The sequence below is a fragment of the Watersipora subatra genome, chromosome 10 (genome assembly GCF_963576615.1).
Source record: "Watersipora subatra chromosome 10, tzWatSuba1.1, whole genome shotgun sequence".
NCBI classification, from domain to species: Eukaryota; Metazoa; Bryozoa; class Gymnolaemata; order Cheilostomatida; family Watersiporidae; genus Watersipora; species Watersipora subatra.
In genome coordinates, this window is record NC_088717.1 from 60,606,529 (window position 1) to 60,620,816 (window position 14,288).

At 40.2% G+C, this 14,288-nt stretch overlaps 2 protein-coding genes across 2 annotated transcripts; both read left to right on the plus strand.

Moving 5' to 3' along the window:
* The first annotated feature begins 6,315 nt into the window (after window positions 1-6,315).
* LOC137407299 (uncharacterized) lies at window positions 6,316-10,814 on the plus strand. The gene is made up of 3 exons (XM_068093905.1): window positions 6,316-7,223; window positions 7,504-7,738; window positions 10,650-10,814. The coding sequence occupies exons 1-3, from the start codon at window positions 6,316-6,318 to the stop codon at window positions 10,812-10,814; spliced, it is 1,308 nt and encodes a 435-aa protein (XP_067950006.1).
* Window positions 10,815-11,003: 189 nt separating this feature from the next.
* LOC137407300 (uncharacterized) lies at window positions 11,004-11,756 on the plus strand. Its single transcript, XM_068093906.1, has one exon. The coding sequence runs from the start codon at window positions 11,004-11,006 to the stop codon at window positions 11,754-11,756; it is 753 nt and encodes a 250-aa protein (XP_067950007.1).
* The last annotated feature ends 2,532 nt before the right edge of the window (window positions 11,757-14,288 follow it).

Here is a 14,288-nt window from a genome sequence, read left to right on the forward strand (position 1 = left end):
CAACAACAGCAAAGAAAGCATCAAAGAGAAGCTGCAAAATGTTTATACTGTCCAAGAGGAAACCACAAGGCAGAGTTCTGCCTTGCACGTAAATCAGTTTGTAGGGTATGCAAACAGAAGGGACATTGGGCCAATTCACAGGCATGCAGAGGTAAGCAGGGAAAGCAAAGAGCAGCTCATGAAGTTGAAGACATTGATGTAGATGGCTCATATCTCGGATCAGAATCAGATTGACTAGAGGTGATGAACGCGAACCCCATGACAGAAACTAATAAGGCATGGTTTATTGAGATATTAGTCAACAAACAGCCGATTAGATTTAAGGTAGATACTGGAGCAGCAGTGACCGCAGTCCCAAGTTCATTGTCTAGTATGTTCCCAGAAATGGAGGATTCGTCCAAAACTTTAAGGGGAGCAGACAACTACAAATTGAGCATAGCCAAAAAAACAACTGCTGAGCTTCACCTATGAGATAAGCAGGTGATGGAGACAATCTATATAGTAGAGGGGTTGGTTACACCATTGTTGGGGAAGCCAGCTATCTCTAAACTAGGGCTGATAAAGTTTCTGCATGAAATACAGGAAGACAGGTTCTGGGTTGAGAAATTTCCGGAGGTGTTCACAGGACTAGGCGCGATGCAAATGAAGTGGTGGTCACACTTAAAAATGATGTCAAGCACTTTGCTCAAACAGTTCCCTGAAGAGTGGCAGCTGCAAGGAAAAAACCTCTCAAGCAAGAGTTGCTGCAGATGGAGAAACTCGGGATAATACAGCGTATAGAGGAGCCGACAGATTGGTGTGCACTGTGTATTGTTGTGCCAAAAAAGAATGGAAAGATCAGGGTATGCATCGATTTTACCAGACTGAATGAGGCGGTAAAAAGGGAGCTTCACCCATTACCCAAAGCAGAGGAGACGCTGAGTGAGCTTATGTCAGCAGTAAAATTTTCCAAGTTGGATGCAAACTGTGGATATTGGCAAATGAAGCTCAGCCCAGAGAGTCAAAAGCTTACCACTTTTATAACGCCATTCGGCAGATACAAATGCAAACGCTTACCGTTTGGGATTAGTTCTGCACCAGAGATCTTCCAGCAGAAAATGCAGAAAGCGTTGGTGGACAGCGAAGGCGTAATCTGTCAAATGGATGATATTCTGGTTTATGGTGCTAGCCAACAAGAGCATGACAAAAGAGTAGAAGCTGTCCTGCAGAAGCTGAAACTAGCTGGAATTACCTTAAACATTGACAAATGCCAATTTAACACACCAGAGGTGGTCTTTCTGGGCCATGTTATTTCTAAAGAGGGCATTAAAGCAGACCCGGAGAAAACTGAAGCAGTGCGAAGTTTTAAGGCACCTACCAACAAGAAAGAGTTAAGGCGGTTTTTCAGAGTCCTAAATTACCTCGGAAAATTTTTTCCTACATTGTCTCGAGGAACACACAATCTACGGCAATTGCTACAGAAAGACAAACAATGGGTCTGGGAAAGTGCACAAGCTAATGAGTTCAATCAGTTGAGTCAGATGATCTCCAAGGCACCCATGTTAACACCTTTCTGTTTGGAGGCACCAACAAGACTGAGTACAGATGCTTCTGCATATGGGCTTGGAGCCTCTGTCCTACAGCTGGTCAATGGGGAGTGGCGACCGGTGGCATATGCATCGCGCAGTCTCACTGCAGCAGAGCAAAGATATGCTCAAATAGAGAAGGAAGCACTCGCAATCTGTTGGGGATGTGAGAAGTTCCAATACTATTTGGCGGGTCGTGAGTTTGAGGTAGAAACAGATCACAAGCCGCTCATATCAATCTTCGGAGACAAGGAACTATCCAAGCTGCCATTACGTGTTCAGAGGCTTAGACTCCGAATGATGGCTTACAGCTACAAAATTATGTATACACCAGAGGCAAAGCTAGTTTTGGCAGATGCACTGTCTAGGTCTCCATTGAGTGTAGTTGAAGTTGAGGAGGACGCAGATTTGGTTGAATCTCTTGTCGCGTGTGAGTTGGTTGACTCACTGGCTATATCTCCTAATCGACTTGAAAGGATCAATGCATCTATTCTGGAGGATGCTGCGGGGATGAGATTGTTGAAATACATTGCAGAAGGCTGGCCGCAATACAAGGATGTAGACCCGACTGTGCGCAGCTTTTACACTTTCAAGGATTTTCTCTCACTAGTACAGAGGGTTGTGTTCTACAACAGCAGGGTGTTCATCCCGAAGCTAAAAAAACAGTCAGTACTAGCTTCAGTGCACAATAGCCATCAGGGGGAAACAAAGTGTATACATCGGGCTGTGGAACTAGTCTGGTGGCCAGGAATGACCACCGAGATCCGGGAACTGGTTAAAACGTGTCCTGAGTGTGCCGAGTTCCGTAGACGGCCCAGAAAACCGCTGATGTACACAAAACTGCCTGAGAGACCATGGTGGAGGTTGGCTGTGGACATACTGGAGAAAGAGTCTCGGTCATACTTGGTAGTAGTGGACTACTTCAGCAGATTTCTCACAGTGCATGAGTTGGTTGACTTAACCTCGTCAGAAGTCGTCATTAAAATTCTCCAGAAGTTGTTCTGTCTGATTGGAGTACCAAAGTCGATTATGAGTGACAACGGTCCACAGTTTAGTTCTGAGAGTTTCAAAAAGTTCATGAGAAAGTGGGACATACAGCATGTCACAAGTTCACCTAGGTACCCTCAAAGTAACGGTGAGGCTGAGCGGGCGATACAAACTGTAAAAGCTCTGATGAACAAGAATGTCAGTCTTGATGCTGCACTCTGTTTATATCGAGACACCATTAGCCAATGGCTACTCTCCTGCACAACTGTTGTTTGGAAGAGGGCTAAATTTGATGGGACTTTTGAATGATCGCAAGATCGACTATGTGAGGCTACTGGAGACAGAGAAGTTGCAACGGAACTACCAAATGTATCAGTATAATCGAAGGTACAGGACTAAGGCACAAGAATCAGTCCTGATTAGACAAGAGGTAGCCATACAAGACCCAGGTAAAGAGCCAGCGAGTGCAAGAGTTGTGGCGGCACAGGGGCGTGAGGTTGTAGCCATAGGACAATCACAAAAACTGTTGAGGCAAAATCGGCACTTAACCAGACCTTGTAGGGATTCAGAAGCATTGGTTCCAAGTGTGGTAGCACCTCGTGGTGAAAACTCAAGTCCACAGTCAGAGCCAGGTGTGGTTGCACCAGCGGTTCAAGCTGAGTTCAGCACAGGGGTGGATGTAGAGGTACCAGCGGTACCCGACTTTAGACAGGTGCCGACAATTGCTGAATCGGAGCCATTGACGGGTCATGACAGTGGTACAATGGAGAGATGGTCAGAAGAGAGTCAACGAAGATTTGAGGTTCAACTCTGTGACCGTCGTGCCTCCCCAACAGTGACCAGAAGGGTGACAATCAGAAGTGGCCGGAAAAGTAGGGCACCTAAGAGATTAAATATATAACTTTTGTGTGTGGCTTTTTTAGCACAAGAAATTTCCGAATTGGCAGCTCAATCGTCAGAGACGTTGTCAGCTCACAATGGGAGACCATTTGCTTGCCGGGGGTAGGTTGACAAGAAGTCATTGACTATGTTCTTGATAGAAAGGAACATTTCCAGAGATCTTTCATATACATTCATGTAGGACAGGTCCGATTCTTTAGGCTTCATAGGACTCAGAATAGACTGGAGGCTCAACTTATGACAACCTACCTGGGTACGGTGTGGAGCATTTTTGAAAGATGGGATCATAGGTTAGGTAGTCTTAAAATCTTCCCTATACTGTGTACAATTTACCCAATGGACTTTAGGGTGTACAATGATCATCTGGCGGCCAGTGTGCCTAGAGGTCATGGTCGTCAGATTTTAACAGTGGATTACGCCGAAAGTTCTCGCGTGATAAGAGGCATGGTGGTGGATGAAAATAAACATATCACAGCTTTTAATGGATTGTCCACACCATTCTTGCACCGTACCATTTTTAAGAGAAATAGAGGCTATCATCGCTTTCGGCTTAGGTTTTTGAAGGATGGCCTTCCCCCAACCGAGAGATTGTGAGGCAGTGGGTGAGGGAGTTTAGGGAAGTCGTGATGCTGAATAATGCTAAATGGAGTGGTCTCCATTAGATTTTAATTATATTGCTGATAGGACAGCTAATTAATTAAGTGTACCAGGAAAGACCTTTCGTTTTTCCTTCAAATCCCTGAGAGTGACAGTTCATAAATGATGAAAAAAATACTAATAATGTAACTCCATGCACTACTCAACTCGTGATACTGCACCCGTGTTTGGATTGTCAGTTTTAGGTGTTGTTGCACCTTCACTAACAATGGATTGGAAAAGAACTTAAGAGGGAGGTGTGGTAGTCCCGGAAGTGCGACGCAGCGGGAATATGATTCAAGACGCTCCAGCTCGCTCTCTCTGATCTGCTAGCGACCGAGAAGAATGTGCCTTGACCGACGCTCTGGCTACACTCAGCTATACTGCTACGCACTACTAGGTATAGTACATAAAAAACACACCCCGTTCGTTCAACGTAAAAAAAGTTGCGAGGGTGAGATTTACTAAACAATTTTATACATATCTTGTAAAGAATTTCTTTCTAAATAAGATGCATCTTACAGTAAAACGATATAGAATATGTTTTTATTCTCGGGATATTGCTTAAATACTAGCAGTATATTGGTTTTTCGAAAATCCGTTTGAATTAATTTAGGCAGAATAATCGTTCAGTAAGAAATAAATGCGGTAGCGTTAAAGAGTTAAAGTTAAGAGTTAATGAGTTAAGGTACACTGCACTGTAGAAACTTACTTAGCTAGTGGCTTTGCTTTATTTTTTCATCCTAGCCTTCTCATTTTTTTAACTCAAAAGAGATAAATTGTGAAATAGAAAAAAATGCAGACATCTGTTTTTAAAACTTAAAAGACAGACTACTTGAGGTCAATTAAATTTTTAATACAGCTATAAGCCTACTGTTTTTTTGTGGAACACTCTAAATTAACAAAGAAACGACTTCTGTGTTCAGCTGGTGACAAAGTAGCTACTTTCTCATGTGCTCACAAGACAAAAGCAACAAGAGTATGCCTTGTTAGCAAGCTGACTGTGGCAGATATAGAGCATAACTTTAATTTTTTGCATAAGTTTAATGACAAATTAGACCAAGATAACCAAGTAACATTTTTGCTTACCATAACCAAAACGCAGAGACATTCTTGTACTCCAGAGAATGAACGTAAAAGAAACAGAGAAGTGTCTACAAGGTTCACACTCTTTGGAGAATGTGCTGTTTTTTTACCTTGAAAGAAGATCAAGCTTCAAAAGATTCTAACATAATCTCCTCAGCTGTGAGGCACGCTCTTACAGAATCATTCAAACATCCTTTGAACAGTCTAAAACAACTACAAGTATTTAGTGATTCATGCTCTGGTCAAAACAAAAGCATGTGCATGATGTCTATGTTGCTGGCACTCGCCAATTTTCGATCACCCTCTTTACCCCTCAAAATAGATTACACTTTCCCTGTGAGAGGCCACAGCTATCTTTCAGCTGACTGTGTTTTTGGAAGGATTGAACAAGAAATAAGACAAAATGACACAAAATGTTGCCATCTGTCTATGATAAAATCTTGGAAAACCATGGCACTCTTTTAAAGTTTCAAGACGATTGGATAGCTAACGACTTCAAAAAGGAGGTCAAAAGCTTTGTAAAGTCCAATAGAAACTTGAGAATATCAGATGCCAAAGTTATTCAGCTGAAAGGCGGCAAGCTGGCTATGAAAGCAGCTTATAATGGTATGATAGCAGAGCATACTGTTCTCAAGCAAAGAAAACCATGGGTTCACTTTCGGCCGTCAGTTCTAGCTACTAGATCCTGTGTTAAGGCAGCAAAAACTGATGATGTACGAAAGCTGCTAATTGGAATGGGTGCTCCATCAAATGTGTGTGGATTTTATAGTAGAATCCTCTGCTAAACTGCAGGAGATGAAGACGCCAATAGTGATAATGACTGTTAGAGACTTTATGTTGAACATTATGTCATAGACATTGTAGCGATTTAATGTTATGGTTCGCTAATGACCGGAGCAAGTTGGATAGTAGAGGGTTAGATTTCACGGTGTGTTTTGCTTGCTACTATTATACGTAATCCGTGGACACTGGTACATGGATTACGTATAATAGTAGCAAGCAAAACACACATCAAACATCTTTTGAATGTCACATCTCATGTGACGTTCAAAAGATGTTTTATAACTTCTTTGTGTGTGAAAACGATCGAGATTACCTACGTTTTCTATGGCCAGAACACAATATCACCAAGAAATATAGAATGAAGGTGCATTTGTTTGAGACCACCTCCTCGCTTGGCGCAGCCACATATGGTTTAAGAAGACCAGCTAGTGACTATAGTAAGATATCCTCAAGTGCTGCGGAGTTCATAAAGAAAGACTTTTATGTTGATGACGGATTAAATTCCGTGGAAACATTAGAACAGGCCATTAGTTTGATACACGATGCAAGAGCTTTATGTAGCAAGGGCAACCTTCGTCTGCACAAGTTTTCGTCAAACAATGCAGAGGTGCTTCAGCAAGCGCCAGAAACTGAGAGGTCAGTGCAAGATGTTGACTTCCTCCCGGATAAACTACCAGAGCAGAGAATGCTAGGACTCCAATGGGCAATGAGTGGAGACACTTTCAAGTTCATTAACAACATCAAGGAGAAACCACAGACAAAACGAGGAATACTTTCAGTTGTAAGTCAACTGTTCGACCCATTGGGATTTCTCTGTCCCTTTATCTTACTAGGCAAAAACATTCTCCAGAAAGTAACCAAGCTGAATGTTGGGTGGGATGACGATATCAACGGAGAACTAAAAGAACTATGGCTCAAGTGGGTTGCCGAACTTGCATTCCTAGACCAGATCCAAATTCCGAGATGTCTGAAAGCCGCTAACTTTGGAGAAACCGTAAGAATAGAGCTCCATCACTTCTCCGATGCCAGCGATCACGGAATCGGAGCAGCTTCTTATATCAAGCTTATTGATGACCAAGGGAATGTGCACACAACGCTTTTAGCAGGAAAATCAAAGGTTATCCCTTCCAAACAACAAGTAACCATCTCAAGACTGGAACTTCTAGGAGCTGTAGCTGCCACCAAACTTGCTAAAATGCTACGTACAGAACTCAACATGCACATTGATGGTGAATATTTTTGGACAGACTCCAAAATCGTGCTAGGGTACATCAGCAACCACAGCAAAAGGTTTCAAGTCTTTGTAGCTAATACAATTCATGAAATCCTGGAGTGCACAGAGGTGGCACAGTGCAGGCACGTACCTGCACTGTGCCACCATTCTGCATATAAACATTCGCAGCATTCATAACAAGTTTTCTGAATTTGAACTTTTTTTGGCTCATCTGAATGTTAACTTTTCTCTTATCGTTATATCAGAATCTTGGCTTGGTGAACATTCATATATTAACAAATTTATTTTAAAAAATTATCGATTGCTTTGCAGTTCACGGCCAAATGAAGGAGGTGGAGGAGTTTGTGTGTATGTGGCAGATGGTTTTGAGGCTAGAGTTTTGGCGGCTACACTGGCTGGGGCGGAAGCGGTGTTCGCGTCGGTGCATTCTTCGGGGCGCCGGATTTTCTCGGTGTTGGCAGTCTACAGGGCGCCCTCGGGCGCTCTGCCGTCTTTTCTGGAGGATCTCGGAGCTTTGATCCCCACATTACCACCGGACACAATAATTGTAGGTGACATTAATATCGATCTCGGTCCCGAAAATATTCTTGACATAAACTCATTCAATTATGAAAACTTGTTAACATCATATGGTTTTTGCAACACAATTTTAACTGCGACAAGACTAGGTAGTACCAAAAATAGCCTTATAGACCACATAGCAACTAACCGGGTTGACTCTAACATAAACTCTGCAACAATAGATTTTAATATTTCTGACCATCAACCAGTTTTTGCATCAATTGAGTTTAAAATCAAAATTCCCAAGCGTTCAAATTTATCCATTTTCATTATTGACTATGATCAGCTAGCAATCAAGCTTGCTGAACAAGATTGGCGGGCGATAATGGATTGCTCTGATGTTAACAAAAGCTTTGAATCCTTTTCTTTGTCGTTCCAAAATTTAATAAAAATAGCTGGGAAGAAAAAATTAATTTCCACAAATCAGAAAAAGCTCAACTTTTTAAAACCTTGGATGAATCACCATCTACTTAAACAGATAAATAAGCGAAGAAAATTGCACATTAAATGCAAAAAAGAACCTTTCAATACTTCGCTCCACACCTCTTACCACAGTTTCAGAAATTTAGTCACAAATGAAATTAAAACTGCGAAGACTAAATTCTATAAAAAAGAATTTGATAAATGTAAAAATAATCAAAACGAAAAGTGGAAATTCATAAACAGATTGTTAAATAGAGACTCTAAAAATTCAGATAGCCCAACGAGCATAAACAAAGATGGAAAACTCCTAACAGACTCGCAAGATATAGCTGAGACCTTAAATGATCATTTCGTAAATGTTGGTAATAAACTGGCCAATGAGTTGCCACTTTCCGATATTCACTTTTCTAAATTTATGGACAACTGTGTAAATGATATTGATTTTAGCTTCCAGATAATTGACCCCTACCAAACACTGCAAATAATTGATTCTTTCAGTCTTCCTAAAGCAACCGGCTATGATAGGATTTCTCTCCGTGCAATAAAAGAAAATAAACTAGTCCTAATTCCAGTTTTAACACATCTTATAAATCTTGTTATACAACAATCTAATTTCCCAAATTGTTTAAAAATAGCTCGCGTGACTCCATTATTTAAAAAAGGAAATAGAACAGATCCATCTAATTACCGGCCCATTTCCATTCTTCCTGCTTTATCAAAAATTTTAGAGAAATGTTTGTCTTTGCAAATACGGGATTTTTTAGAAACCAATAACATCTTGTCGCCTAAACAATTTGGTTTTAGAAAAGGTAAAAGCACCACTACAGCAATAAACAGTCTAATGGAATTTTTATATACTAATTTAGATCAAAGTAATATAACTCAGGGCGTATTTTTGGATTTTTCAAAGGCATTCGATACGATTAATCACAAAATTTTAATTGACAAACTTTTTTACTACAATTTTAGTGTAAAGTCTTCCTCTCTTATTCAAAGTTATCTCCAAAATAGATTTCAATTTACCAAAACAGATACTGATTGTTCGCAAATGAGGGCAATTACGATTGGTGTCCCACAAGGATCAATTTTAGGACCCCTCTTATTTTTAATTTTTATAAATGACTTAGTAAATGCTGCACCTGCTTTGGATTGTATTTTATTCGCAGATGACACCAATATATTTTCAACAGATAATTCTAAACTCCAAGAGGAATTAAATATTATTAATGAATGGTGCCTATCAAACAGACTCATTTTAAACAACAGTAAAACATTTCAAGTAGTTTTCAAAAATCCGTCTAAAAACACTCAAAATTATAATCTAAGCCTTTCTTTAAACAATTCTCAACTACAAATCAAAGATTCGACTCAATTTTTAGGTATCACGTTAGACAACAACTTGACTTTTAAAAAACACATCCAAAGTCTCATCAAAAAACTTAATTACATATTACTAATATTACGTTTCATTCGCCCCTACCTAGACAAATCAACCATGATCAATTTGTACTACAGTTTTTTCTATTCTCTTTTAATTTATGGAATCGAGTTTTGGGGCCACGGCAACAAAACTGATTTAAACAAACTTTTAATCATGCAAAAAAAGGCAATCAGAATAATACTCAATTTTAAACCAAATCAAACAGTTTCCAAAAATTTTAAAATTTTAAAAATAATGCCAATTGAAATTTTATTCCAGTATCGCCTGCTAATGTTTTTAACAAATTCTTTCCCCATGGAAGAGTTGCAAGATTTTATGATAGATCATTGTCAAGATACCCGTTTAAAAAGTAAAAATCAATTAAAGTTGAAAAAGTGTTTGTCTTCTAAGGGACAGAGATCGATATTTTTTAGTGCAATGAAATTATATAATAAATTTTTGAGTGATTGTGCGGGCTCTGCTCCGGGTCAGCTGAAGGCGAAGTTGGTAGAGCGCCTGTGGGCGTCCTGGGACTGTCCTTCCTGACTCTGGTGCTCCGGAGTGTGCGCTTATCGCTGATTCTGTTTCTTTTCCTACTGCTTGCTGGGGCTGCCTTGACTCTAGCCTCTGGCTATCTGGCATGTCCTATTGCTACTCTGTGTATTTTTTTTACTCATATTGTCATGTTATTATTACGCAATAAAAATCAAACCAAACCAAACCAAACCTGGTAACCTTAACCCGGCCGATATTGCCTCAAAAGGTCTCATGTGTTATAAGTTACCACAAACAATGTGGTTTACTGGTCCCCAGTTCATCACAACTAAAGAGCCGACCGCAACAGAAACTATGCATGACTTTTCCACCGAATTAGACTCAAAGGAACCTGAGCTAAAGAAAGTAAGTATTCTCAAGACTTCCACTGTAGCTTCATCTCCATTTCCAGAACGATACGACAAGTTTGACACTTGGATTAGTTTGAGGAGAGCCATTGCAAACCTACAGAGTCTTGACAAAGCTAAGGGCCTGCAAAGAAAAAAAAACAAACTTGCAGGACATAGAGGAAGCATCCACACAAATTATTAAGCAAGTACAGCAAGCACATTTCTCAGATGAAATGCATGCCATAAAAAATGGTCAAGCGGTGAGCAGGGAAAATGCTCTATCCAAGCTACAACCATTTCTCGACAGCAAGGATATACTTCGTGTAGGCGGATGAGCAAAACACTCAGTAGCACTAAGCTATGACGAAAGACATCCTATAATATTGCCATATTAGAATCATGTGTCCACACTTTTTGCATGATATCATCACAACAAGACACACCACCCAGGCAAAACCTTTACACTGGCTGTCATTCGAGGAGCTGGCTATTGGATAGTGGGAGTAAGCAGATTGGTGAGAAGCATGATAAACCAATGTGTGACTTGCAGAAGGTTAAGAGGCAGACCAATTGAACAGTTCTTGGCTGACCTCCCACAAGAGAGAGTAGATCCAACGCCTCCATTCTCTCACATAGGCATGGACTGTTTTGATCCTTTTCACATCAAGGACAAAAGAACCGAGCTTAAAAAGTATGGGCTCATACTAACATGCCTTTACTCAAGAGCCATCCACATAGAAACGCTGGATGACCTGTCAGCAGACGCCCTAATCAATGCTCTAAGATGCTTCATCTGTATTCGTGGCCCAGTCAAGACCATCATATGCGACAATGGGACAAATTTTGTCGGAGCTAGCAACGAATTTGCAAAAGAGTTAGAAAAGTTGGACTCCAAATCCTACTTAGGCCGCTATTTCCAACAAGCACAGATTAACTTTGAATTCAATGTACTAAATGCAAGCCATGCTGGCGGCGTCTGGGAGCAGCAGATATGGAATGTAAGAGCTGTCCTAAGTGGCATGATTGTCAGAAAATATAATGCAAGACTAAACAGTGCAGGCCTGCGTACAGCACTGAATGAAGTCATGGCGGTAGTCAACAGTCGACCACTAGCGGTAGATGACCTCCACAACCCACAAAGAAGTGTTCTGACACCAAACCATTTGGTAACCATGAAGGGACAGAGCATTCCATCTTCACCTGGCGTCTTTGAAGGTTCGGAGATCTATGGGCGGAAAATGTGGCGTCGTGTACAGCAGTTTGGAGAAGAGTTCTAGAAGCTATGAAAGACACAGTATTTTACTAACATCACAAGGAGACAACGGTAGGAGACGAAAAAGGAGAACCTATCTCAAGGAGATATAGTGTTGCTGGTTGACAATCATCTTCCTCGTAACGAGTGGTGCACTGCAGTAATGGAGGAACCCCTGGCAAGCCAAGACAGCCTAGTCAGGAAAGCCAAGCTGAGATTGGCTAACCGATGGATTGACAAGAAAGGGCTAGAAATAGCTCCTGCCAGTGTACTGGAGAGACCAGTACAAAAACTAGTCTTGCTCCTATGCAAAGAAGCTTAAGACTCACCCATAATCAGTGTCCACTGCATGTGGATTACAAGTAGTGTAGAAATAGTATTAGATCGCATTCATAGTATAATACTCAAACTTATGAAATATACAAATATAGTGCGCTACCATCTATTTAATTCTTAACAAGAATTAAGGTGGAAGTGTAAAGAATCCATATTAAACTAGCTCAAAAGCTTGGATGATACAGTGCTTATTGACAGAATAAATGACAGATTTTAGCAAATATCTTTCTATGACTGAAGGTGATTCAGTCTATTAAGGTGCGTCATGCGTAAACAATATGGTTTGGAATTATATTCATAACAAACCAATTCCAGTTTGTGAATTCATTATTTTTGTACCAAACAGCGTGAAGCAGATGCTTCAAAATGGCAAAGCCCAAATGGCAGTTTGTCTCCTCTTCCTTCTATGACTGAAGGTAATTTAAACTATGCTTTAATATCTTTGTTATAGGAATGTCTGTTCCTCATCTGGTATCATATATAGTAGCAGACATAACAGGTGGTTGTAGTGTGTGAACCACACAAGTGACTAGTCATGGCTGGCTTCAAAGCTCTGATAAAATGTATCACATGCTAACTACACCTACAACGCTGCCTGATATCTTATCATTTAATAAACAAAACTTTCGACATTTAGACTCCTTTTGTATACAGTCCACATCAATGACTGTCTTATCAGAGCATTGCAACACCCATAATGCTGGCTGTTGCCAAGAGATCGTGATAATAATAAATTATATTTTATCTGAACCTTTCGCGTCAAGAATTCCACCTTATCATGCCGACAGGAAGGAGCAGCTTTTAATCCATTTAAAGGATACGTGACAGCAGTCATGTCTATGTATTTCAAAAAACGTTCAATTTTAACCTGTAGGATCTTTTTCATGAAGCAACCTTCAAGTTTTATTTACTTTCAAAAAGAACTAGACTGTTTTTTGTTGGGTATGAAGTGTTGTATATTGTTGGGTTATACCATAGACCTATTAACTATACTAGACTGGGCAATCCAATGCATCACGGCTCAGCATTGGCCAGCATTGTGTCCTACTTAAATAGCCACATTCTTCGCGACGTAACGTCAACGCTTTGTTCACTCGCAGCTGGTCAGGCAAGCGAGTCATTGTTTACATTGAAAGAATGGCAGATACAGCTTTGTTGCTACATGTTATTTGACATAACTACTAAAGTACACAAGATATTGGTTTAAAATTTTAGATGCAAAGTTTATACACTATGCATTTCCTACCCTGCAAATTTGTAAACATAAAGTTGAATATTTCATATGTAAAGTGCCAGTAAAAATGTATATTGATCTATTCAAAAAATATTGCAAAATTATCAATGTTGCCCTATGCTATGGGCTAACATGTCAGATAGCTAGATGTAAAAACCAATTTTAAATGCATAAACACTGGTAAATGGTACACTGATCGCAGTTTGCCATGAATATAAATGTTGGGTCTTAGGTGTTATGCAAACAGCATCAGAAAATAGGTTTATGTTCACTTTGTTGCTTTGTTCACTTTGCCTCGTCCAGGCCATAGTTTTAAGTAGGAAGCCATGGAGAGTGGAGCAACTACCAGCACTGGAAATGATTCGAAGGTAAATTTTACTCCAATTGTTTTCAAGTGTGGTTGTGAGAGGTACCTAGATATGAAGAGCAAGAAATCTTGCGGATTTTTCTGAGATATGCATACAAATAATAGTTTTTTCCAAAATGTTTTTCTAAAGTTCATTGCTAGCGCTACAATTTGAAAAGTTGTTTCGCACAAAGAGGTGCCAAGGGCGTAGTAGATTGATTGTTGCCCTTTTCATGAAGTTTTTCATCACCATGGCAGGTGGACATAGGCTAGTAAATGAGTATGGTGATGGCTGTGCTATATTTAGAAGTGTAGCTAAACCCAACGAAAAGATTTTTACTTTATGATGGTCTCATAAGAATGCAATCATTTACTGATTATTTTGCAGGACAAGAGTAAACATTTTTGCTGTGCATTTGGTTGTTCTAATACGCCAGCAAAAGACAGTTAACTCAGTTTCCACACCTTTCCATCGGAAGAAAAACACCTAGACATACGTAAGAAGTGGATAGACGCCGTGAAACGTAAGGACTGGATGCCTTCCAAATACTCTGCACTCGGCAGTGATCCCCTGCAGACCTCCTAATATGATGATGGCTGCCATACTAAAGCCTACTGCTGTACCAAGGGTATTTGATTAT